General features: G+C 46.4%; 1 protein-coding gene across 1 annotated transcript; it reads right to left on the reverse strand.

Moving 5' to 3' along the window:
- Nucleotides 1–27254, reverse strand: LOC127906271 (involucrin-like). Its single transcript, XM_052457564.1, has 4 exons — nucleotides 27141–27254; nucleotides 23781–24065; nucleotides 415–1738; nucleotides 1–323 (listed from the first exon to the last, which is right to left on the reverse strand). Exons 1-4 carry the CDS (start codon nucleotides 27252–27254, stop codon nucleotides 1–3), a joined length of 2046 nt encoding a protein of 681 aa, XP_052313524.1.
- Nucleotides 27255–27645: the final 391 nt, after the last annotated feature.

Below are 27645 nucleotides of genomic sequence, written 5' to 3' on the forward strand. Positions count from 1 at the left end.
CTATGTGATGGACTGGGGATCCTCACTGTGCTGTGTGATGGACTGGGGATCCTCACTGTGCTGTGTGATGGACTGGGGTTCCTCACTGTGCTGTGTGATGGACTGGGGTTCCTCACTGTGCTGTGTGATGGACTGGGGATCCTCACTGTGCTGTGTGATGGACTGGGGATCCTCACTGTGCTGTGTGATGGACTGGGGTTCCTCACTGTGCTGTGTGATGGACTGGGGATCCTCACTGTGCTGTGTGATGGACTGGGGATCCTCACTGTGCTGTGTGATGGACTGGGGTTCCTCACTGTGGTGTGATGGACTGGGGTTCCTCACTGTGCTGTGTGATGGACTGGGGATCCTCACTGTGCTATGTGATGGACTGGGGTTCCTCACTGTGCTATGTGATGGACTGGGGATCCTCACTGTGCTGTGTGATGGACTGGGGTTCCACACTGTGCTGTGTGATGGACTGGGGATCCTCACTGTGCTGTGTGATGGACTGGGGATCCTCACTGTGCTGTGTGATGGACTGGGGATCCTCACTGTGCTGTGTGATGGACTGGGGATCCTCACTGTGCTGTGTGATGGACTGGGGTTCCTCACTGTGCTGTGTGATGGACTGGGGTTCCTCACTGTGCTGTGTGATGGACTGGGGATCCTTACTGTGCTGTGTGATGGACTGGGGATCCTCACTGTGCTGTGTGATGGACTGGGGTTCCTCACTGTGCTGTGTGATGGACTGGGGATCCTCACTGTGCTGTGTGATGGACTGGGGTTCCTCACTGTGCTGTGTGATGGACTGGGGATCCTCACTGTGCTGTGTGATGGACTGGGGATCCTCACTGTGCTGTGTGATGGACTGGGGTTCCTCACTGTGCTGTGTGATGGACTGGGGTTCCTCACTGTGCTGTGTGATGGACTGGGGTTCCTCACTGTGCTGTGTGATGGACTGGGGTTCCTCACTGTGCTGTGTGATGGACTGGGGTCCCTCACTGTGCTGTGTGATGGACTGGGGTTCCTCACTGTGCTGTGTGATGGACTGGGGTTCCACACTGTGCTGTGTGATGGACTGGGGTTCCTCACTGTGCTGTGTGATGGACTGGGGTTCCTCACTGTGCTGTGTGATGGACTGGGGTTCCTCACTGTGCTGTGTGATGGACTGGGGTTCCACACTGTGCTGTGTGATGTACTGGGGTTCCTCACTGTGCTGTGTGATGGACTGGGGTTCCACACTGTGCTGTGTGATGGACTGGGGTTCCTCACTGTGCTGTGTGATGGACTGGGGTTCCTCACTGTGCTGTGTGATGGACTGGGGTTCCTCACTGTGCTGTGTGATGGACTGGGGTTCCTCACTGTGCTGTGTGATGGACTGGGGTTCCTCACTGTGCTGTGTGATGGACTGGGGTTCCTCACTGTGCTGTGTGATGGACTGGGGTTCCTCACTGTGCTGTGTGATGGATTGGGGTTCCTCACTGTGCTGTGTGATGGACTGGGGTTCCTCACTGTGCTGTGTGATGGACTGGGGATCCTCACTGTGCTGTGTGATGGACTGGGGTTCCTCACTGTGCTGTGTGATGGACTGGGGTTCCTCACTGTGCTGTGTGATGGACTGGGGTTCCTCACTGTGCTGTGTGATGGACTGGGGTTCCTCACTGTGCTGTGTGATGGACTGGGGTTCCTCACTGTGCTGTGTGATGGACTGGGGTTCCTCACTGTGCTGTGTGATGGACTGGGGTTCCTCACTGTGCTGTGTGATGGACTGGGGTTTGCTCTGTTAGACTTGACCTATTTATTATTTATTGGACTTCCTCCTCAGTGAGGTAGAGAGAGAGACAGAGATAGCGGACCATGTGTGACTCTGAGTACAGTGAGTAAGCTACTAGAACAAATCCCAACACAGCCATTAATAAAAGGAGTCTCTGGCAAATGTATATTCCAGGCATGAGATAGACAGAGACTGGGTGGTCTACAGGGAGTCTACAGGGTGTGCCTCCTTCCATCCCCTCCCTCCCCCCTGTCGCTCTGAAGAGGCATCCTGGAGCCGACCAACTGAATGGACATACAAGATGTGTCATTGAGCAGCCATGGCTGACATTTTGTGCGAGGCTGATGTAAAGACCCTTTCCTAATGGTGGAACAAAACTCTGAAATTGAAAAATGTATTACTGTTTGACACACCAAAAACGGACCATGATGCACCAGGTGAATCTAAAGTGATTAAGCACATTTGATATTGAAGGAACTATGAGATATAGAGGTGGATCGTCTGTAGTGTTCCCCAGCTGTCTGTCATATGAACAGGGACTGGGGGGGGGGCTCTGTTATGACCAGGTAGTGTGTGTCTGCATGTGTGTCTGTGTATACGTGTGTGTGTGCATGCACGCGCATGTTTGTGTATGTACACTAATGGTTACGTGTAAGTGTGTATGTGGGTCCGTGTATGTTGGTGTGTGTTCTTGCCTGTGTATGTACAGTATATATGTATGTGTGTGTGTGTGTGTGTGTGTGTGTGTGTGTGTGTGTGTGTGTGTGTGTGTGTGTGTGTGTGTGTGTGTGTGTGTGTGTGTGTGTGTGTGTGTGTGTGTGTGTGTGTGTGTGTGTGTGTGTGTGTGTGTGTGTGTGTGTGTGTGTGTGTGTGTGTGTGTGTGTGTGTGTGTGTGTGTGTGGGTGCACATGTCCCCTTCCTGTTTGCTATCAGCAGAAGCCTCCTATTTTATTTTTAGCACAGCTGCTTCAGAGGACCCAGTCTGGTCAGGTTTCTTCTACACGGCAGGCTGACGCCAGCCTTCCCCGACCCCTCACCGCCTTCATCTCCCCCACCTCACCCCTCCTTACCCGCTGCCTCTAGTCTACCCATCCCCCAGCCTCCCTCAGTAACCCTCCCCAAGCCTCCCCTGACCCATTCTTTCCTCCCCCCTCCTCTATTCCCCCCTCCATCTGGACTGCTGCTGTCCACATGCAGAGTGACCAAAGAGACAGAGCTTCTCCACAGTCGAAAATACAGAGGGACTTCACAGGAGTGAGGACAGGAAGCCAGATAACAAATATCACTTTCTTTACAGATCCTTCCTCCATCTTTACCACTTCGTCCACAACACGAGGCATTTCGCAACGACAGACAGTATATACCTTGACAGGGCTTTTCTCTTCTTGACAGATTCCTCTGGCCAGTTTGATAAACCCCAGGCAGGCCCACCCACCGACCCCTAGTCACATACCCACCCACCGACCCCTAGTCACATACCCACCCACTTAATGAACTAACAGGTTCCAGTCCTCCTCCTCTGAGTTGATCAGGAGGCAATTAGCTTCTAATGGGGAAAGAGGGAGGGATGGAGGGAGGTGTGTGTGGAAGGTGAAACGGAGGAAAAGAGAGAGTGCGAGAGATCTGTGGAAGTGGAGGAAGGAGAAAAGGAAGGGACAGAGGAGATTGGGGACAGGGGGCTGGAGGATAGGAAGACTGATGTTAACCTGTGGGAGTGAGGTCATAACAAAGCAACATGGGGAGGGATGGAGGGATAAAGGGATAGGGAGGGACTGAGTCTGGGAGGTCTGGTTGTCTTATGCACTGATATCCAAAACCGGGATGTGATAAGTAACACGCCATGTCAAGCATGTCTGTGTGTGTGTGTGTGTGTGTGTGTGTGTGTGTGTGTGTGTGTGTGTGTGTGTGTGTGTGTGTGTGTGTGTGTGTGTGTGTGTGTGTGTGTGTGTGTGTGTGTGTGTGTGTGTGTGTGTGTGTGTGTGTGTGTGTGTGTGCTTTACTGTATGTAATGTGTGTCTGTGCGTTTATTCACCTACACACATACACACTCATCCGAGTTGTTAAAGTTGCTTTGCTATATTTTTGTATGTACATACTGACTGTTATCCTATATCCTATGTGTGTATGTTTATTCCTTGTTTTGTTCCCTTTTATTATGATCACTGTTTCTATTATTATTTTCTATTATATTGAACATTTACTTTGAGTCACAGACTTGGTCAATACTTCTAACCGTTTTAGAGGTTTTTCACTGTGGAGGAGAAGCTCACTGACCATCGGCCAAACCTGTCATTTGTACCTCCACTTCACTATCTCCTCTGTGATTCATTTCACACGCACACGTTTAGACACACACAAATACACACTCACGCACACACTTCACGGCCACTGTGCAAGGCCCAGGTTAATGGTCTCTCCTCCACAGTCCAGCCCGTGTAGAGCTCTCCCAGGTGGTCAGATGTTGAGTGGAAGGGCTCAGTGTGTAGGTACTGTACTGTACAGTACATGCATTTCTACAGAATAACAACTAACCCTCCAGGGTGCTGTATGCTGGCTACAGGTTAACCACTAAACTTCCCCATGTCGTATTAGTAAATATTGCTTTGGTACAATTGGCATCTTGTATGTTGTAAAATAATTTAAGGAGAATATATGGACACATAGAAATTTATCAAAATGAATATATTATATATATATTAAATAAACATTTCACACATATTTCTTTTCCGTTGCTGATATTACAGATGCGTCACAGATATTTATTTAACGGTTGCGATGAGAGAAAAGTATTTATTTAACGGTGGATGTGGCGAGGATGATGATGACTGTTGTTGGCTTTTTGGTTTGGTTTCTCTTGGAGGGGTGTGGCGGCTGCAGCCCTCATGGCTAAAGATAACCAATAAAAGGTGTTTCCAAACGGCCTGCATTTCGCTGCCTCTTCTTTGGTGCGTGTGTGCGTGTGTGTGTGTGTGTGTGTGTGTGTGTGTGTGTGTGTGTGTGTGTGTGTGTGTGTGTGTGTGTGTGTGTGTGTGTGTGTGTGTGTGTGTGTGTGTGTGTGTGTGTGTGTGTGTATGGGTGTGTGTGTGTGCGTGCGTGTGTGTGTTAGGTGCTCACACTGTGTTAACCCTTGTAGACTGTCAGGGTAGATGAACAGAGTAGTAATCATATCCATATCCTGTTAGTTCAAAATACTTGAGGCCTTTCCTCAACCAACCAATTTGCCATGCAGAAAAGGAGTGTGTGTGTGTGTGTGTGTGTGTGTGTGTGTGTGTGTGTGTGTGTGTGTGTGTGTGTGTGTGTGTGTGTGTGTGTGTGTGTGTGTGTGTGTGTGTGTGTGTGTGTGTGTGTGTGTGTGTGTGTGTGTGTGTGTGTGTGTGTGTGTGTGTGTGTGTGCGTGTTTGTGTGTGTGCTGTATGGACCAAACTGTATGGTCAAGGGGAGCAGGTCTTTGTCTGTGGTTCTTCACTCCCTCACGTCACTCTGTTTTCCCCATAAATAAGTCATCAAGGCCAGCTCACACTAATGGCTTCTTATAGGAGTGAATACTTGTGTGTGTGTGTTAGTATGCATGCACTTGAGAAAAACACTTCCTTTCTGCTCATCATGACAAATAGAAATGCATTAAAGCAGACCTTAGTGTCTCCTACCTTCCTCCCTTCCCCTGGAGCCGCTCACTTACTCACTCACTCACTCACTCACTCACTCACTCACTCACTCACTCACTCACTCACTCACTCACTCACTCACTCACTCACTCACTCACTCACTCACTCACTCACTCACTCATGCATATCATGAAACCAACATGCATATCACACACAATAGACAATTCTCAAATATAAGATTGGCATCATGAAACGTGTACCTTCGTCTGATAACATCCTTCATTCTCTCCTATGGCTGTACTTCCACAACCTTATAGCCTACAACCTCAGACCAGCTTCCCCTGTGATCTGTCATCCTCTCCTCTTCTGCTCTGCCAGTAAGGAGACAAGCTCATGAGTGATGCTACTTCCATCCTTAACCTTTGACTTCTGTGTTAAAGGAGTAGGCGTTAGGGGTCAGGGGCATTCTGCTCTCTGCCCGACCCCCTACCCCGGCTGCATTGTGCATCTTCTATGTGGCCCTTGTTGTTTCTATACAGGCACTGTCCTGGATGCCCAGGGAGTCAGTCTCAAAGCCACAGAGGAACAAAAGCACCTGTCTGTCAAATCTCCATACAGCTGTCAGACACAAAGAATGCATTTCTGGAGCCCAAACAGAACATTCACTGCCTCTGTTTGCTTAGAACACTCAACCAGTGTATGTGTGTGAGTGTGTGTGTGTTTGTGTGTGTGTGTGTGTGTGTGTGTGTGTGTGTGTGTGTGTGTGTGTGTGTGTGTGTGTGTGTGTGTGTGTGTGTGTGTGTGTGTGTGTGTGTGTGTGTGTGTGTGTGTGTGTGTGTGTGTGTGTGTGTGCGTGCAGTTAGCAGTTAGCAACTATCTAACAGGTTATTAGAGGAGAGCAGGCAGTTGACCATAGCTCAGCCTTATGTGTGTGTTGGAGAGAAACCCTGTCTGTCACTCCTGCACCTGGCATGTGGATGGAGCTTCTAGGAGGGACATTCTGTATCGGTTGTGACAACACTTCTTTATGTATACAATATTGTTTATAATAAAATAAAAAATGTATTCTATCCCTTTAATTGATGTCTGTTCATTCAGGCCTATTCACTTATTGTAAAGTATGTATTGAGTAAAAGTAGTCTATTATTGTTGTATCTTGTTGGTTTTCTGCATTTTTTACTCTCAGACCCGCTCAATTGCACCCAGGGTACAAATAATGCATAGGAAATTGAATTGAATGGAATAACCCTCTAGCTTCCATCCCTACCACCCCAGCCCTCCGATCCGCTGCTCGGGACCCCCATGGCAGGCTCCTGAGCCAGGCGTCGTGGGCATGTGTGTGTGTCAGCTTCAGGGCTGCAGCCTGGAGCTGTTGACAGGTGGAGGTGTTGTGGAGGGGCAGGCACCATAGAGGACCCAGAGGGGCAGAGAGGAGAGAGGGAGGAGGGGAGAAGAGTGGGAAGACACTTGGAAACAGTCCATTTTGGTAAGGCTACTCTCCTCCACTATAATAGTACTGCCAAGCGAGGAAACCATATCTTTCTCATTCACATCTTCAATCAGGATTGTTCTCATGGCCTTCTTCCCCTCAGTGTCCCTGAGAAGTGCTTCAGACATGGGAGTCATCCAGACACCAGAATCACTGGATCATTTTCTCAAATAGGCAATGAAATGGGGCTGAAGGATGGGCTGAAGGATGGGCTGAAGGATGGGCCCCAGTGTAATTGTTGTACTTTTTATTAGGATCCCCATTAGCTAATGCCATAACGCTAGCTAGTCTTACTGGGGTCCTACACCAATTAACAAGACATTACAAACAGCCACAAATCAAGACTTCACAAACATTCAACAAGTAGATAATACAGACAATTAAAATACCTGACAGGAAACAGTTAACATTCAGTTGATGCTTTCTATTCCTTTCCAGTCATATGGTCTATCGCATATTTTTTTCTTGAAGGTGGATTTACTTTTTGCCTGAGACATCTGGATTGGTAAATAGTTCCATTCAGCTATGGCTCTATATAAAACTGTAGATTTAAGGCGATTTGTCCTTAGCTTGGCTTGTCTTAGCTGCCCTGAATTTGCCTGTCTGTTTGGTGGTTATGCATGTTGCTAGTATGTACTGGCCTGAAAAATATTGTGTTTAAAAAAAACATGACTGGATAGTAATTGTTTTTCAATGTGAAGCCATGAGAGATTCTGATGCATTTGGATAATATTCATACAGATTTTGAGCTTTTAAAAAATATATTTATTTGCTGCAGATTACCATATACAACTGTACAGTACTCTAAGTGGGATAGTGGCTAACCAGACCCTTCAACACAGCACCCATTAGCCTGGATATCATGGGAATCAGACAGGACAAGCTTGGCAGACTCTTCTCTCTGTGTGTGTGTGTTTGGGGGGGGGGAAGAGACTTCTCTGCTGTGGCTGGCAGTTGGAGTGTGTGGAATGTGTGTCAGGGAGGGAGGGGGAGGGATGGAGGGAAGAAAGGAGGGAGAAAGGGAGGGGTGATTAAACTGCAGAGAGGTCGCTGCACATCTGCGGATCCCTCCCCCCTCTCTTGTGTGTGCGTGGAAGAGATGGGTGATTTTCTAAACTGTTCTCCCTCCCTCCAACTCTCCCTCCTCTGTTCTGTGCCAGTGCTGTGATTAGATCCACAGGAAATATTCTACAGCAGCTCAGATGTTTATCTTATTCATTTCATTCAGTACTTTCTGTAATCAGGAGACACAACCCCTGGAGAGGATTCAGCTTCCCTTTTACACGCTTCTCTCTCTCTCTCCCTCTCTGTGTGTGTGTGTGTGTGTGTGTGTGTGTGTGTGTGTGTGTGTGTGTGTGTGTGTGTGTGTGTGTGTGTGTGTGTGTGTGTGTGTGTGTGTGTGTGTGTGTGTAGAATCACAGGGAGAATGTTTTTAGATAAATAGCACATACAGAACATAATAGATCATTGCAGCGAGGAGATTCCAGTGTAAAATCAGTGTAATGATCATTATTATAATGACTTGGATGAATAATTATGGTAATTCTCAGAACTTTGGTAGCTGATTTAATGGAAAGGAACGGAGGAGACAGGCTGTGTAGGAATAGAAAAGTCATATTGAGATGGAATGATGAGCAGAGTGAGAAAAGGTGTGGAAAGAAACAGATTTGTTTTAACTGGGATGCCAAATGATAGCATTTGAGAAACAGAAGAGAAGTAAATGTGTTTGTGGCAGAGAACTGAGAGGAGAGAGAGAGAGAGAGAGAAGAGACAGTGTGTGTGTGTGTGTGTGTGTGTGTGTGTGTGTGTGTGTGTGTGTGTGTGTGTGTGTGTGTGTGTGTGTGTGTGTGTGTGTGTGTGTGTGTGTGTGTGTGTGTGTGTGTGTGTGTGTGTGTGTGTGTGTGTGTGTGTGTGTGTGTGTGTGTGTGTGTGTGTGTGTGAGTGAGTGCAGACAGCTGGAGGAGGAGATGATGGGAATGGTATCTCAGAGGTCCAGAGGTGTGTATTCATGGATGCCAAGGGAAGCCAGGCTTCCAAGAAAAATTGAAAAAACGTAAACAATAATCTTTCGTCTCTGTGTTTCATAATTTTCCTTCAATTCGCAAGTGGCTGAATGTATCTCACCGGAGAAGCATCCGAGCGAAGCAGCGCCGCTCTGTCTTAACATGGCATGTGTAGCCAATGTATCTGATGCTGTCTGGCCAAAAAGAGTGTGACATTGTTGCCGCCGCTAGCATCGAATTCGATAGCAAGTGAAGCATTTGGCGTCCCTTGATATTCTTTTCTTTAAGGAATAGCCAATTAGCGTCGAGCTAAACTGAGTGAGCTGTGAATGGTCCTGGCGCACCCAAAAAAGTATTGGATTTGCCTTCACGCCAATAATGTCAAAAGAAAAACGTAATTGTCCGAAAAAACGCAAATTGTTGCATCTATTTGTGTTGTTGTCCTCCGGTGGATAACTAGCTAAAGTTATTCCTTTCCTAAATTAGCCATGGGTTGGAATAGGGATTTGGATTTGTGGTTTTACTTAATACTCCGTAGGCTACTGGCCAATGATTATAACAACGATTCTGATCCAACCATAAATTCCTACATTGTGCACTTGGCCTGAAAGGACAGAAGTTCAATATGTATCTAGATGTAGTAGGCTAATATTAATTAGCTGGTTCATCGTTGCCCAAGAAAGGAAGTTTCAGTGTTTTCATATGCCTCTGAATCATAAGGGCAAATAACAGTAATGGGCGTGCAAAACCACTCAAGGTGCAAATATGGTGCAACAATGCACTCTAATACCTAGGCAGGAAGGAACTCTGGCTCTGCTTCATGACCTTAGCTGTTCTATATCTACATTCCGGAGGATGTCTTTAGCTATCTACCCTAGCCTGGCAATTAGCTCATTTCCAGGTGATCATATTCCCACTATGCACAGATGTCAGTTCAACCTCTAGTTCTGATTTAACAGCCAGGTCACCTGTGAGACAAGTTAGTATTCGACGTTCATCCATGTCTGAGGATGTCAGGAGATGATGTGGAAACTGGCCACAATGGGCAACAATGAGTACTGTTACCTTCAAGTAGGTTTTTTTGGGGGGGGGGGGATGGGTGTAAGCATCTGCCTCTGATTCCAAAGGTAAGCATTTGCCTCTGATTACAAAAGTGATAGAAATACCTTTTATTTTTTTGTGTTTTAAGTCTGATCGAAATTTGAAGTTTGAGAAACATGGTTGAACGTCTAAATCATTTTTATTTCCCCTTTGATCTTGTCTCATCGCTGCAAATCCCCAACGGGCTCAGGAGAGGCTAAGATGGAGTTATGCATCCTCAGAAACATGACCAGCCTAACCGCAATCCTTAAAACCCGCAATCTTAACCTGGAAGTCAGCCTCACCAATGTGTCGGAGGAAACACCATTCAACTGGCGACCGGGGTCAGCCTGCAGGCACCCAGCCCACCACAAAGAGTTGCCTGGGCACAATGAGCCAAGTAAAGCCCCCCCGGCCAAACCCTCCCCTAACCCAGATGACGCTGGGCCAATTGTGTGCCGTCTTATGGGACTCCCGGACACGCCCGGTTGTGGTACAGCCCGGGAATGAACCCGGATCTATAGTAATGCCTCTAGCACTGCAATGCACAGTAGTGTCTTAGATCGCTGCGCCACTCGGGAGGCCCTGAATGTCTAATTCTGACAAAAGACTGTCAGAGCTAGTTGTCATTGGATTTAGGTTCAAAGTTGGGTGAAAAAAGGACACAATTCCCTTGAGTTGATGACTTTTTACAAATCCAATTACTTTCCCACATTGATGTTCCATGTTGATTTTTTGGGTTGAAATGACATGGAAACAATGTTAATTCAACCAGTTATTTTTCTCCAGTGGGTTGTCATCGCATCAAAGCAGATAGCTATCAGTTTTAGTTATGAACATAGAACCAAAGCTGCTTTAAACCGTCTACAGTGGCTTGTGAAAGTATTCACCCACCTTGGCATTTATCCTATTTTGTTGCCTTACAACCTGCAATTAAAATAGATTTTTGTGAGGTTTGTATCATTTGATGTACACAACATGCCTACCACTTTGAAGATGCAAAATATCTTTATTGTGAAACAAACACGAAATAAGACAGAAAAACAGAAAACTCGAGCATGCATAACTATTCAACCCTCCAAAGTCAATACTTTGTAGAGCCACCTTTTGCAGACATTACAGCTGCACGTCTCTTGAGGCATAGCAGTTCAGACGTCTTTTGTCCTCGTCTTGTCGTGTCCTGTATATATATATATTTACAAATTTTACATTTTTCACATACATTTTATTTTTATTTTCCATCAACTCATCTTCAAAACACTCTCCTGCAACCCGCCTCACCAATTTATATTTATAAATAAGTATTATTTACCTCAAATCTGCAATCCTCCAAGAAGCTAGCCAGAAGCTCCAAGAAGCTAGCCAGAAACTAACCAGAAGCTAGCCAGGAGCTAGCTAGAAGCTAATCAGAAGCTAGTTCAGAAGCTAGTTAGCTTCTTTACTGGCAAATCGTTAGTATTCAGCTAACCACGGTTTGTGGTCATCAGCTATCCTTTAGCTCGAAAATCTATCGCCAGTTTTTGTACGGCGCGGCTCGGAACGGAACATACCGGACCAATTTTTCTATCCATGTCCTTGGATTTCGGCTGCTCTCTGGACATTCATTCCCGGATCTCACAGCTGGCTGGCTGTTGTCCGTGTGTCTGTCTGCTCTCGTCGATTCCGGAGCAAGCATTGGTTGCTCCGGAGCTGGCCAGCTCCGTCAGTCGCTCCTGAGCTCCGTCAATCACTCCTGGGCTGCAGTCACCTATCCGGACCCGTTTTACCGCCTACGCGGAGCCCCACCGGGCCTTCACAACTGGACTGCCGACGTTATCAACCCGAAGGAGATCCGGCTGGCTCCTCCGTCGCGACGTTACCTGAACGCCCATCTGCGGCCTGCTAACCGTTAGCTGTCTTACCGGCTGCTCTCAGAATAGACAATCAGACAATTTATTTATTTTTATTATTATTATGTTTCTTCTTGGGCCTCTATAACTATATCTATTGTTTTTATTTTATTTTTGTTGTTGTGTGATTTGGACTAATCCCCTCTACCACACGGAACCCCACTAATCTACTGACGGAACGCAAGAGGTGGCTAACAACAGACCTCCATCCTATGCTAGCTTGCTACCGATGTCCTGGCTAGCTGTCTAAATCGCCGTGACCCCCAAACCAACCACTCCACTCACTGGACTCTTTTGATCACTCGACTAAGGATGCCTCTCCTTAATGTCAATATGTCTTGTCCATTGCTGTTCTGGTTAGTGTTTATTGGCTTATTTCACTGTAGCGCCTCTAGTCCTGCTCACTATACCTTATCCAATTTATTAGTTCCACCACCCACACATGCAATGACATTTCCTGGTTTCAATGATATTTCTAGAGAAAATATCTCTCTCTTCATCACTCAATACCTAGGTTTACCTCCACTGTATTCACATCCTACCATACCTTTGTCTGTACATTATACCTTGATGCTATTTTATCGCCCCCAGAAACCTCCTTTTACTCTCTGTTCCAGACGTTCTAGACGACCAATTCTTATTGCTTTTAGCCGTACCCTTATTCTTCTCCTCCTATGTTCCTCTGGCGTTGTAAAGGTGAATCCAGGCCCTGCAGTGCCTAGCTCCACTCCTATTCCCCAGGCGCTCTCTTTTGATCACTTCTGTAACCGTAATAGCCTTGGTTTCATGCATGTTAACATTAGATGCCTCCTCCCTAAGTTTGTTCTATTCACTGCTTTAGCACACTCTGCCAACCCGGATGTTCTAGCTGTGTCTGAATCCTTGCTTAGGAAGACCACCAAAAATTCTGACATTTTAATTCCAAATTACAACATTTTCAGACAAGATAGAACTGCCAAAGGGGGCGGTGTTGCAATCTACTGCAAAGATAGCCTGCAGAGTGCTGTCCTACTATCCAGGTCTGTACCCAAACAATTTGAACTTCTACTTTTAAAAATCCACCTCTCTAAAAACAAGTCTCTCACCGTTGCCGCCTGCTATAGACCACCATCTGCCCCCAGCTGTACTCTGGACACCATATGTGAACTGATTGCCCCCCATCTATCTTCAGAGCTCGTGCTGCTAGGCGACCTAAACTGGAACATGCTTAACACCCCAGCCATCCTACAATCTAAATTTGATGCCCTCAATCTCACTCAAATTATCAATGAACCTACCAGGTACCCCCCCAAAGCCTTAAACACGTAGATATCATCCTAACCAACTTCCCCTCTAAATACACCTCTGCTGTCTTCAACCAAGATCTCAGTGATCATTGCCTGCATCCGTAATGGGTCAGCGGTCAAACGACCTCCACTCATCACTGTAAAACGCTCCCTGAAACACTTCAGCGAGCAGGCCTTTCTAATCGACCTGGCCGGGGTATCCTGGAAGGATATTTATCTCATCCCGTCAGTAGAGGATGCCTGGATATTTTTTTTAAATGCCTTCCTAACCATCTTAAATAAACATGCCCCATTCAAGAAATTTAGAACCAGGAACAGATATAGCCCTTGGTTCTCCCCAGACCTGACTGCCCTTAACCAACACAAAAACATCCTATGGCGTTCTGCATTAGCATCGAACAGCCCCCGTGATATGCAGCTGTTCAGGGAAGCTAGAAACCGTTATACACAGGCAGTTAGAAAAGCCAAGGCTAGCTTTTTCAAGCAAAAATTTGCTTCCTGCAACACTAACTCAAAAAAGTTATGGGACACTGTAAAGTCCATGGAGAATAAGAACACCTCCTCCCAGCTGCCCACTGCACTGAAGATAGGAAACACTGTCACCACTGATAAATCCACCATAATTGAGAATTTCAATAAGCATTTTTCTACGGCTGGCCATGCTATCCACCTGGCTACTCCTACCCCGGGCAACAGCACTGCACCCCCAACAGCAACTCGCCCAAGCCTTCCCCATTTCTCCTTCTCCCAAATCCATTCAGCTGATGTTCTGAAAGAGCTGAAAAATCTGGACCTCTACAAATCAGCCGGGCTAGACAATCTGGACCCTTTCTTTCTAAAATTATCTGCCGAAATTGTTGCCACCCCTATTACTAGCCTGTTCAACCTCTCTTTCGTGTCGTCTGAGATTCCCAAAGATTGGAAAGCAGCTGCGGTCATCCCCCTCTTCAAAGGGGGGGACACTCTTGACCCAAACTGCTACAGACCTATATCTATCCTACCATGCCTTTCTAAGGTCTTCGAACGCCAAGTCAACAAACAGATTACCGACCATTTCGAATCTCACCATACCTTCTCTGCTATGCAATCTGGTTTCAGAGCTGGTCATGGGTGCACCTCAGCCACGCTCAAGGTCCTAAACGATATCTTAACCGCCATCGATAAGAAACATTACTGTGCAGCCGTATTCATTGATCTGGCCAAGGCTTTCGACTCTGTCAACCACCACATCCTCATCGGCAGACTCGACAGCCTTGGTTTCTCAAATGATTGCCTCGCCTGGTTCACCAACTACTTCTCTGATAGAGTTCAGTGTGTCAAATCGGAGGGTCTGCTGTCCGGACCTCTGGCAGTCTCTATGGGGGTGCCACAGGGTTCAATTCTTGGACCGACTCTCTTCTCTGTATACATCAATGAGGTCGCGCTTGCTGCTGGTGAGTCCCTGATCCGTTTCCGGATCAGTTTTGTCACCAAAGCCCCATATACTACCCACCATTGCGACCTGTACGCTCTCGTTGGCTGGCCCTTGCTTCATACTCGTCGCCAAACCCACTGGCTCCATTTCATCTACAAGACCCTGCTAGGTAAAGTCCCCCCTTATCTCAGCTCGCTGGTCACCATAGCATCTCCCACCTGTAGCACACGCTCCAGCAGGTATATCTCTCTAGTCACCCCCAAAACCAATTCTTTCTTTGGCCGCCTCTCCTTCCAGTTCTCTGCTGCCAATGACTGGAACGAACTACAAAAATCTCTGAAACTGGAAACACTTATCTCCCTCACTAGCTTTAAGCACCAACTGTCAGAGCATCTTACAGATTACTGCACCTGTACATAGCCCACCTATAATTTAGCCCAAACAACTACCTCTTTCACAACTGTATTTAATTAATTAATTTATTTTGCTCCTTTGCACCCCATTATTTTTATTTCTACTTTGCACATTCTTCCATTGCAAAACTACCATTCCAGTGTTTTACTTGCTATATTGTATTTACTTTGCCACCATGGCCTTTTTTGCCTTTACCTCCCTTCTCACCTAATTTGCTCACATTGTATATAGACTTGTTTATACTGTATTATTAACTGTATGTTTGTTTTATTCCATGTGTAACTCTGTGTCGTTGTATCTGTCGAACTGCTTTGCTTTATCTTGGCCAGGTCGCAATTGTAAATGAGAACCTGTTCTCAACTTGCCTACCTGGTTAAATAAAGGTGAAATATATATATTTTTTTAAAAGCTTGGCACCTCTAAACACGGGGTTTGTTGCCCAATCTTCAAGACAAAACTGCTCCAGCTCCTTCAAGTTGGATGGGTTCCGCTGGTGTACAGCTATCTTTAAATCATACCGCAGATTCTCAATTGGATTGAGGTCTGGGCTTTGAGTAGGCCATTCCAAAACATTTAAATGTTTCCCGTTAAACCAGTCAAGCGTTGCTTTAGCAGTATGCTTACGGTCATTGTCCTGCTGGAAGGTGAACCTCCGTCCCAGTCTCAAATCTCTGGAAGACTGAAACAGGTTCCCCTCAAGAACCCGCCATCGCATCATTCCTTAAATTCTGGCCAGTTTTCCAGTCCCTGCCGATGAAAAACATTCTCACAGCATGATGCTGCCACCACCATGCTTCACTGTGGGGATGGTGTTCTCGGGGTGATGAGAGGAGTTGGTTTGCGCCAGACATAGCGTTTTCCTTGATGGCCAAAAATCTCAATTTTAGTCTCATCTGACCAGAGAACCTTCTTCCATATGTTTGGGGAGTCTCCCACATGCCTTTTGGCGAACACCAAACGTGTTTCCTTATTTTTTTCTTTATGCAATGGCTTTTTTCTGGCCACTCTTCCATAAAGCCCAGTTCTGTGGAGTGTACGGTTTAAAGTGGTCCTGTGGACAGATACTCCCATCTCCGCTGTGGAGCTTTGTAGCTCCTTCGGGGTTATCTTTAGTCTCTTTGTTGCCTCTCTGATTAATGCCCTCCTTGCCTGGTCCTTGAGGTTTGGTGGGCGGCCCTCTCTTGGCAGGTTTGTTATGGTTCCATATTCTTTCCATTTTTTTAATAATGGATTTAATGTTGCTCCGTGGGATGTTTAAAGTTTCTGATATTTTTTTCTAACCCAACTCTGATCTGTACTTCTCCACAACTTTGTCCCGACCTGTTTGGAGAGCTCCTTGGTCTTCATGTTGCCGCTTGCTTGATTGTGCCCCTTGCTTCGTGGTGTTGCAGACTCTGGGGCCTTTCAGAAAAGGTATATATACATACTGAGATCATGTGATAGATCATGTGACACTTAGATTGCACATAGGTAGACTTTATTTGACGAATTATGTGACTTCTGAAGGTAATTGGTTTCACCAGATCTTATTTAGGAGCTTCATAGCAAAGGGGGTGAATACATATGTTTTAATTATTATTATTTTAGAAAAAAAATGTTTAATTTCACTTCAACAATTTGGATTATATTTCGTATGTCCATTACATGAAATCAATTTAAATTACAGGTTGTAATGCAACAAAATAGGAAAAATGCCAAGGGGGATGAATACTTTTGCAAGGCACTGTAGGCGTACCTGGTTGGGTACATCACACAAGATGTTCACATACCTAGCGCAGGGATGAGAGTATCATTGCACCTGTTCATACTGAAGCCTCCTGAAAATCATGCACAATTCATTTGCATTCCCTTTCTTTCATGGTGCAGGTGCTTGGCTGCACCATGTTTTACAGTATGTATTTGTCCTTAACTTTATGCACAAGGGGAAAATGGCGCTGGAGGAGATGGCCGCCCTTTTACGTTCTCCTAAACAATTGTGCTATTATGTGTTTTTTTCCCGCAATATTTGTAAATGATTTTGTACATAATGTTTCTGCAACTGTATATTACGGAAGAAAAGAGCTTCTGGATATCAGGACAGCGATCACTCACCTCGATTAGACTAAGATTTCTTCAACAACAACAGCAGAAAGCAGGACTCACACGATATTCTCCAAACACCCCACAGGGCAGACATCCCAATTATTCACAAAAGGAAGCGACGCAGAGGACAAAGAGCCGGATGCCTCGTCCGGACCCGCAGAAGACAACTAGGAAAGCTGCCGTTACCGTCAATATTACTCACCAACGTGCAATCATTGGACAATAAACTAGACGTGGTAAGATCACAAATATCCTACCAATGTGACATCAAACACTGTAATATCCTATGCTTGACAGAATCGTGGCTGAATGACGACATGGATATTCAGCTAGCGGGATACACGCTGCACCGGCAGGATAGAACAGCACACTCCGGTAAGACGAGGGGGGGGGGTGGTCTGTGCATATTTGTAAACAACAGCTGGTGCACGAAATCTAAGGAAGTCTCTAGATTTTTCCCGCCTGAAGTTGAGTATATTGTGATAAACTGCAGGCCACACTACTTGCCTAGAGAGTTCTCAGCTATACTTTTCGTGGCTGTTTATTTACCACCACAGACAGATGCTGGCACTAAGACCACACTCAGTCAGTTGTATAAGGAAATAAGCAAACAGGAAACCACTCACCCAGAGGCGGCGCTCCTAGTGGCTGGAGACTTTAATGCAGGGAAACTTAACTCAGTTCTACCAAATCTCTATCAACTTGTTAAATGTGCAACCAGAGGGAAAAAAATTATAGATCACCTGTACTGGGGTGGCAGGGTAGCCTAGTGGTTAGAGCGTTGGACTAGTAACCGAAAGGTTGCAAGTTCGAATCCCCGAGCTGACAAGGTACAAATCTGTCGTTCTACCCCTGAACAGGCAGTTAACCCAATGTTCCTAGGCCGTCATTGAAAATAAGAATTTGTTCTTAACTGACTTGCCTGGTTAAATAAAGGTAAAAAAATAAAACTTCACACACAGAGACGCGTACAAAGCTCTCCCTCACCCTCCATTTGGTAAATCCGACCACAACTCTCTCCTCCTGATTCCTGCTTACAAGCAAAAATTAAAGCAGGTAGCACCAGTGACTCGGTCTATAAAAAAATGGTCAGATGAAGCAGATGCTAAACTGCAGTAATGCTTTGCTATCACAGACTGGAACATGTTCCGGGATTCTTCCGATGACATTGAGGAATACACCACATCAGTCACTGGCTTTATCAATAAGTGCATTGAGGACGCCGTCCCCACAGTACGTACATACCCCAACCAGAAGCCATGGATTACAGGCAACATTCGCACTGAGCTAAAGGGTAGAGCTGCCGCTTTCAAGCTGCAGGACTCTAACCCGGAAGCTTACAAGAAATCCCGCTATGCCCTGCGACGAACCATCAAACAGGCAAAGCATCAATACAGGGCTAAGATTGAATCATACTACACCGGCTCCGACCCTCGTCGGATGTGGCAGGGCTTGCAAACTATTACAGACTACAAAGGGAAGCACAGCCGCGAGCTGCCCAGTGACACGAGCCTACCAGATGAGCTAAATCACTTCTATGCTCACTTCGAGGCAAGCAACACTGAGGCATACATGAGAGCATCAGCTGCTCCGGATGACTGTGTGATCACGCTCTCCGTTGCTGACGTGAGTAAGACCTTTAAACAGGTAAACATACACAAGGCTGCGGGGCCAGACGGATTACCAGGACTTGTGCTCCGGGCATGTGCTGCCCAACTGGCAGGTGTCTTCACTGCCCCCAGGTGGTGAGGGTAGGTAGCAACACATCTGCCACGCTTTATCCTCAACACTGGAGCTCCCCAGTGGTGCGTGCTCAGTCCCCTCCTGCACTCCCTGTTCACCCACGACTGCATGGCCAGGCACGACTTCAACACCATCATTAAGTTCGCTGACGACACAACAGTGGTAGGCCTGATCACCGACAACGAAGAGACAGCATATAGGGAGGAGGTCAGAGACCTGGCCGGGTGGTGCCAGAATAACAACCTATCCCTCAAAGTAACCAAGACTAAGGAGTTGATTGTGGACTACAGGAAAAGGAGCACCGAGCACGTCCCCATTCTCATCGACGAGGCTGTAGTGGAGCAGGTTGAGCACTTCAAATTCCTTGGTGTCCACATCAACAACAAACTAGATTGGTCCAAACACACCAAGACAGTCGTGAAGAGGGCACGACAAAGCCTATTCCCCTTCAGGAAACTAAAAAGATTTGGCATGAGTCCTGAGATCCTCAAAAGGTTCTACAGCTGCAACATCGAAAGCATCCTGACCGGTTGCATCACTGCCTGGTACGGCAATTGCTCAGCCTCCGACCGCAAGGCACTTCAGAGGGTAGTGTGTACGGCCCAGTACATCACTGGGGCAAAGCTGCCTACCATCCAGGACCTCTACACCAGGCGGTGTCAGAGGAAGGCCCTAAAACTTGTCAAAGACCCCAGTCATAGACTGTTCTCTCCACTACCGCATGGCAAGCGGTACCGGAGTGTCAAGTCTAGGACAAAAAGGCTTCTCAACAGTTTTTACCCCCTAAGACTCCTGAACAGGTAACCAAATGGTTATTTGCATTGTGTTTCCCCCCCAACCCCTATTTTACGCTGCTGCTACTCTCTGTTTATCTTATATGCATAGTCACTTTAACTATACATTCATGTACATACTACCGAAATTGGCTAACCGGGCTATCTGCATTGTGTCCCACCACCCGCCAACCCCTCTTTTTACGCTTCTGCTACTCTGTTCATCATATATGCAGTCACTTTAACGATACCTATATGTACATACTACCTCAATAAGCCTGACTAACAGTTGTCTGTATATAGCCTTGCTACTCTTTTTTCAAATGTCTTTTTACTGTTGTTTTATTTCTTTACTTACCTACACACACAAATACTTTTCCCCCCGCACCACTAGTTAGAGCCTGTAAGTAAGCATTTCACTGTAAGATTTCTACCTGTTGTATTCGGTGCACGTGACAAATCAACTTTGATTTGATTTGATTTGAAAACACTGGGATGAGAGGCTCGCAAAATAGCCAACTTTTCATGTTGACAAAGTGGCATGAATCCAAGTTTGGACAAAGTGTAGCCTGTTTGGTTTGCATCCTAAACACGCATCATTCAGTTATAGCTGCTAGTGAGGCTCCTTTCTTTCCAGGCCATTGAAATGACTTTACATACCCATCTGGGCACACACTTCAATTCTACATCTATTCCAAGTTGGTTTCATTTAATTGCTGTGGAAACAATGTTGGTTCAACCAGTGTGTGCCCAGTGGGTAATTGAAGGGTTTTGCACACCCGTTACCTATTATTTGCCCTTATAATTTGAAGGTATATGGAAACACCGAAACTGGAAATAAGCTATTGAATGGTCAGTGATCATCACCATCTGAAGCATGTAATTAACTATACTGAACAAAAATATAAACACATCATGTAAAGTGTTGGTCCCATGTTTCATGAGCTAAAATAAAAGATTCCAAAACTTTTCCATACACACAACAAGCTTATTTCTTTCACATTTTGTGCACAAATTGGTTTTCATCCCTGTTAGTGAGCATTTTTTCTTTGCCAAGATAATTCATCCACCTGACAGGTGTGGCATATCAACAAGCTGAATAAACAGCATGATCATTACACAGGTGCACCTTGTGTTGGGACAATAAAACTCTAAAATGTGCAGTTTTGTCAAACAACACAATGCCACAGATGTCTCAAGTTTTGAGGGAGCGTGCAATTGGCATGTTGACTGCAGGAATGTCCACCATGTCACGCCTGCTCCCGCTCTTCCTCTCTGGTGCTCGAGGGCGGCCAGACTGCCTTCATTACACAACCCTGTCACCATCATTACGTCACCTGTGCTTCATCACCGGTCACCATCATATGCAGCAGCACATCATTGGACTCACCTGGACTCCTTTAATTTGTTGATTGCCTTCCCTATCTCTGTCTGCTTCCCAGTGTGTTCCCTGTGTCAGCATTGTTCTCGTTTCCATTTCCCCTGTCCAGACGCTGTCCGTATTCTGGTCCTGTGCTGTTTCATGTCCGTTATTCATTAAATGTTCACTCCCTGTTCCTTCTTCTCGTCCCCGGCGTCTGTCCTTACACACCAGAGCTGTTGCCAGAGAATGTAATGTTAATTTCTCTACCATAAGCCACCTCCAACGTTGTTTTAGAGAATTTGGCAGGACGTCCACCCGGCCTCAAACCTGCAGACCACGTGTATGGCATTGTGTGCGCAAGTGGTTTGCTGATGTCAACATTATGAACAGAGTGCCCCATGGTGGCGGTGGGGTTATGATATGGGCAGGCATAAGCTACGGAAAACAAACACAATAGCATTTTACCGATGGCATTTTGAATTGACGAGATCCTGAGGCCCATTGTCGTGCCATTAATCTGCCGCCATCACCTCATGTTTCAGCATGGAAATGCACAGCCACATGCCACAAGGATCTGTACACAATTCCTGGAAGCTGGACATGTCCCAGTTCTTCCATGGCCTGCATACTCAGCACACATGCCACTCATTGAGCATGTTTGGGATGCTGAGGATCGACGTGTATGAAAGTGTGTTCCAGTTCCTGACAATATCCAGCAACTTCGCACAGCCATTGAAGAGGAGTGGGACAACATTCCACAGGTTACAATCAACAGCCTGATCAACTCTATGTGAAGGAGATGTGTCACACTGCATGAGATAAATGGTGGTCACACCAGATACTGACTGGTTTAATGATCCACGCCCCTACCTTTTTTTAAGGTATTTGTGACCAACAGATGCATATCTGTATTGTCAGTCGTGAAATCCATAGATTAGGGCCTAATTAATATATTTCAATTGACTGATTTCCTTATATGAACTGTAACTCTTTGAACTGTAAATCTTTGAAATTGTTGCATGTTGTGTTTATATTTTTGTTCAGTATAAGTCAAATTATATTTAGGTTGCAACGTTTTATTGGCCAGGTGTGACCGTCATGATAGCCTACATAGGGTTAGATGATTTGATGATGTTGAAATGTTTAAGTTGAAATGGTGCTGGGATAGCGGAGACATCTTCTGTTTTCTTTGCAACTTGCGGTAACTCTCTGTGGTTCTAAATCAATAGTTTAGTCGTTCGACAATGTCGGACACATTAACTTGCTTGACCATACTGTAGGTCATGTAACTTTTTGTTACATGCAACATTTTTTTGTGGACTTCAGCAGACAGATGTTGCTATCTGGTTTTGTGATGAACAAATGTGTGGTTGAATTTATTCTTCCACTGTGAGACTGTTGTCTTCTTGGCCTTAAATATCATGTGAGGTATGAACTAATGGGTTATAGAGCAAACAATTATCACAACACATAGGTTGTAATATGTATTTTTTCCTGGCTTTGCGTCCCCAGTGATTTTACCCACACACCACTACTGCAGAGGTCAGGGGTCAGGGGTCAGCAGAGAGGTTTAACACACTTCCTGCTGCTGCTGCCTGGATAACAACACCACTCTCCCCCTCTCCCTCTCCCTCCCTGTCTCTTCATCTTCTGCTCCACCATTCACAACTCCCTTCTGTTCTATCACTCATGCCGTTTCTGCATCTTTGCTTTCTGCTGGCCTCTATCCATCATCTCTCTATCTCCTCTATCTCTTGTTGTCATCTATCCATCCTCCTCCTCTATCATCTCACCCCCCTCTCTCTCTTAATCACACACACACACACACACTTCTCTTCCAGAGATGAACGCACACGCAACCACACACACACACACACACACACACACACACACACACACACACACACACACACACACACACACACACACACACACACACACACACACACACACACACACACACACACACACACACACACACACACACACACACACACACACACACACACACACACACACACACACACACACACACACACACACACACACACACACACACACACACACACACACACACACACACACCTTTTCTTTATGCAGATCAGTGTACAGTACAGTACTCCTCTCTCCTCTCTCCAGTACAGTACCCTCTCTCCATAATGCACTACCACCTGTCTCTGTGCCCTCAGTCAATCAATGAGCTGCATCGAGGTCCATCCTGCTCTTTCCATAGATCTGTCCTGTTGATCCATGCTGCCTGGCCTGGTAGGCCTCTCCACAGTGGAACTGCCACAGGGAGCGCACAGAGATCCTGGCCCCAGCCCAGTGCTGTATTGAGTGGGTGCTGCCTTAGTGTGCAGTCCCACACTGTATCGAGTGGGTACCTTAGTAACATTTTACCGGGACCAGCTCTACAGTATATTGTATTAACTTGGTGCCATAATAAAATGCTTCATGGTGAGTTGCCCAGCCCTACAGTATGTTACAGGGAGATATATCTAACACAAAGTATATTGAGTAGGCACCATAGTCACAGCCCCAGCCCCAGCAGTGAGTGTACTGAGTGTGTGCCCAGATGGGCTCCGTGAGTCAGGCAGAAAGGCCACACAGACTATGTGGATGATATCCTGTGGATCATATCTGAGGGTGTAAATCTGGACTGCTGTTAAAGGTTGTTAGTGTATTGGTGTGTGTCATGTTTGTATGTGTGTGTGTGTGTGTGTGTGTCTCTTGAACAGCGAGAGGAAGTTTTTGTGTGTATGACTCCTCACAGATGTTCTTGATTGTGTCTCTCCAATATCCTCCCTGACTAAGACCAAAAACATGTTCTCTGTCGTCGGGGCCTGTGGAGGCCTAGGGTGGCTGGGGGAACAGCGAACAGACCCAGTCGGGGCCTGTGGAGGCCTGGGGTGGCTGGGGGAACAGGGAACAGACCCAGTCGGGGCCTGTGGAGGCCTGGGGTGGCTGGGGGAACAGGGAACAGACCCAGTCGGGGCCTGTGGAGGCCTGGGGTGGCTGGGGGAACAGGGAACAGACCCAGTCGGGGCCTGTGGAGGCCTGGGGTGGCTGGGGGAACAGGGAACAGACCCAGTCGGGGCCTGTGGAGGCCTGGGGTGGCTGGGGGAACAGGGAACAGACCCAGTCGGGGCCTGTGGAGGCCTGGGGTGGCTGGAGGAACAGGGAACAGACCCAGCCAGGTCACCCGCGATACAAATTGGGATTAGACGTCCATCCATGTTTGAGGACGTCAGCAGATTTTATTTAAAAAAAAAACAGCCAGTAGTGGCAACAGTGAGCTCTTGTTACCTTCAAGTAGGTTTCAGGTTTGCTAATGGATGGATGTAAGCAACTGCCTATGGTGCAGAAGGTTGCATGTTTGAATCGTGATATAAAGTTGTTGTTTTAAGCCTATCCCAAACTTTAACCCTTACCGTAACCATTCAGAGTTAATGCCTAAACTTAACCTTAAACACTTTGAAATTTGACGTTTGGAACATGAATGAATGTCTAATTCTGACATGAGACTGTGAGATCTTGTTGAGCAGACCTGTGTTTAACTAATATTTGTTTTCTTTCACATACTTTATCTGTTTGATCAAGCTTTCCTGGTGCAATGGAACCAATGGAATAATCCCAAAAATGCAAACCCTGCCCATCTGCCCACTCTGGGCAGTCTCAATCAAACGCTTTAAGTCATTTTAAAGAAAACAACTACTATTTGAACCCAGGTCTGATAGGGTAGGGAGAGGGAGAGCTAGCTGGGGGAGGGATGATTCTCACAGTGATGGAGCTGATCTTAGGTCTTGTCCTCTGAGGGTCCCTGCAAGTATTTCTGAACCAGTTTGTTTTGCTTAGTACCTGGCCTGCTGCCATCTCCCTGGGACCTGGCCTCTATCTGTAGTGGTAGCCTATCTGGAGGCCCGAGACGTTATGGGAGACCCAGATGTTCATGTTGTTCAGTGGAACTGTGTTCTGTTCTTCCACAATTAGGCTGTACTCTGCTCTGCTCTGTGTGTGTGTGTGTGTGTGTGTGTGTGTGTGTGTGTGTGTGTGTGTGTGTGTGTTTGTGTGTGTGTGTGTGTGTGTGGGGGGTATTTGTGTATTTTTGTACATTTATGAGAATGTGTGTGTGTGTGTTTTTGTGTGATCTCTAATCCTGTGTGGTTTGTAGGCTGGAAACAGGAAATGCTGCTGGGTCGTTCTACAAAAAGAGTGCCTTTTGCGATTCGCTAACATTTTAAGTAGAAATGGTGCACCAATATTGCATTTTAAAAGCCTGTTATATTAAATGAAGTGCCCTTTATTAACATAGACCAAATTGAGAATTCAATACATCTGTCTTTCTACCCCTGAGCAAGGTAGTTAACACACTGTTGTCTGGGTGCTGTGGATGTTGATTAAGGTAGCCCCCTGCACCTCTCTGATTCAGAGGAGTTGGGTTAAATGTGGTTGAAGGCATTCAGTTGTACAACTGACTAGGTTGTCCCTTTCCCTTGTCCAGAGATAGACAAGCTTCCTTTCAAATGCTACTCCTTATTGCACTCAATAAGCGTCCATTCCCCTGTCACCTTGAATGTCTATGCATACAGGGACCTTTGAAATATTTGGATCCTTTTTTAATATCAAATTGAATTGATAGATTCAAATAAAGTATTTAAAAATCAGTGCATGTGTGCGCGTGACTGGGATTTAGTCACCAGCACCCCAGACTGTTACTTATCAGAAAACTCAGTCAGCATCCTTTATTCTGTGAATGGGAGAGACAGGAGATGGATAAGAGATGGATATGGGTGAGTGAAAACAGACCATTGACATATAGAGGGAGTTTATCTGAATGGACCAAGTCATCTCTGAGAGAAGGGAAGGAGGCAGAAAGGTCCGGTAGAGATACAATAGAAGTTGAGATAACACAGGGAGGCGGATCAAATTACTGAATGACTGACTGATGTCTTAGATGATGTCCACCAAGCAGCATGACATCTCTCTCTCTCTCTCTCTCTCTCTCTCTCTCTCTCTCTCTCTCGCCCTCTCTTCCTCGCTCTCTCTCCCTCGCTCTCTCTCCCTCTCATAGACACTCACTTGTCTGTAATGTTTGAGACTCTCTGACCACCCAGAGGAAGGGTTAGAGTAAATAATTTAGTCATTTCTCCTTTACTATAATCCCATGGTCCTCTCCTCTCCTCCGCTCAACCTCTCCTCTCCTCCATTTCTCTGTTCTATACTCAGTTCAGTGGCCCAGTTATGGCAAGTGGGAAGAAAGGAAAATGGAAGATGAAATGTAGTAATTTGTGCACTCATGTGAGTGTATGGGTGCTCATAAAATGGTATGTGTGTGTTTTCGTACTGTATAATGGTGTGTGTGTATGCGTGCATGCTATGTCTATGTGTTTGTGTGTTTTTGTTTGTGTAATGGTGTGTGTGTGTGTTTCTAGCTTGAAGCCAGTGCGTAACTCTAACCCATGAGAATCTGGCTGTAACCGGCCTACAGTGGAGCATGTCCTGACCCACAGAGAGGTCATGTAGACCAACATAGTCTTAACAAGATGGACATAGCAGTCAACCAGCTCAAAATCCCAGTCATTAAAGTAAATACCATTGAGCTCACCCAGTCATGTTGATATAGAATGTCTTTGGATAATTCATTCGTCATTAATGCAAATGATAAGTGGTTTGCACTTGATAAATCTTAGTCCAAAACTCAATTCACCAGGTCCTCTTTGCTCTCTGTTTCCAACTCAACGAGCCACGCCATTCCTCAGCCCCCTACCCCACCGCTCCACCCCATTAACCCCCCCAAACCCCACAGACCTCCCCTCCCCTCCCCCTCCCCTCCCCTCCCCTCCCCTCTCCTCTCCTCTCCTCTCCTCTCCTCTCCTCTCCTCTCCTCTCCTCTCCTCTCCTCTCCTCTCCTCTCCTCTCCTCTCCTCTCCTCCTCCCCCCTCCCCTCCCCCCTCCCCTCCCCTCCCTCCCTCCCTCCCTCCCTCCCTCCCTCCCTCCCTCCCTCCCTCCCTCCCTTCCCCTCTCCTGTCCTGTCCTCTCCTTTCCTCTTTTCTCTCCATACAGGAAAACAGTCCTCTGTGCCAGCCAGGGAAGAGCGTCAGCATCGAAAGGCTGGTGAGAGGAACACTGAAAGAACATGTTTGATGTCAGTGGTGGTGGTGGCGTATTTTGGGAAGTGTGGGGAACAAAAGGCCTGGGTATATTTAGCGGCACGTCAGGAAGCAGGATAAGAGGGAGGCCGACTTTCCCACAGTCCAGGCCGGAAAAGCCAGGATACGGGGTCTGACAGCTGCTCCGCAGAGGGCCCGGGGTTGCCTGTTTGGGGACCGCTGAGGCCCCAGAGGAAGGAAAGATCATGCTGCACTCCCCCTCCTCCTCCCTTCCCTCTCTTTTCTCTCTCCTCGTTCTTTTCCAGAGAAGATGCAGAGAAGATTTATTTCATGCATGTGCGAGAACAGAAACACACACACACACACACACACACACACACACACACACACACACACACACACACACACACACACACACACACACACACACACACACACACACACACACACACACACACACACACACACACACACACACACACACACACACACACATTCAGACCCCTAACAGGCCAGCTGAAGAGTTTTCTTCCAAGACTGCATCCTTGAGGGAGCGGAGGAGGACTGTGGGAATCATTGCTGTCTGTCCCACACTGATTATTCTTTGGACATGGAGGGTGTATGTTAACAAATATACA

The sequence above is a fragment of the Oncorhynchus keta genome, chromosome 12, assembly GCF_023373465.1.
Source record: "Oncorhynchus keta strain PuntledgeMale-10-30-2019 chromosome 12, Oket_V2, whole genome shotgun sequence".
NCBI lineage: Eukaryota > Metazoa > Chordata > Actinopteri > Salmoniformes > Salmonidae > Oncorhynchus > Oncorhynchus keta.

Bases quoted from the DNA above. Each gene is read 5' to 3' on its own strand.
- LOC127906271 (XM_052457564.1), bottom strand. From the start codon at position 27,254: ATGATCTTTCCTTCCTCTGGGGCCTCAGCGGTCCCCAAACAGGCAACC. The intron at 24,066-27,140 runs GTCGGCCTCCCT...CTGTTCCTCCAG, and splicing joins CCGGCCTGGACTGTGGGAAA to CCACCCCAGGCCTCCACAGG. The intron at 1,739-23,780 runs GTCTGTTCGCTG...TCCATCACACAG, and splicing joins CCTCCACAGGCCCCGACTGG to CACAGTGAGGAACCCCAGTC.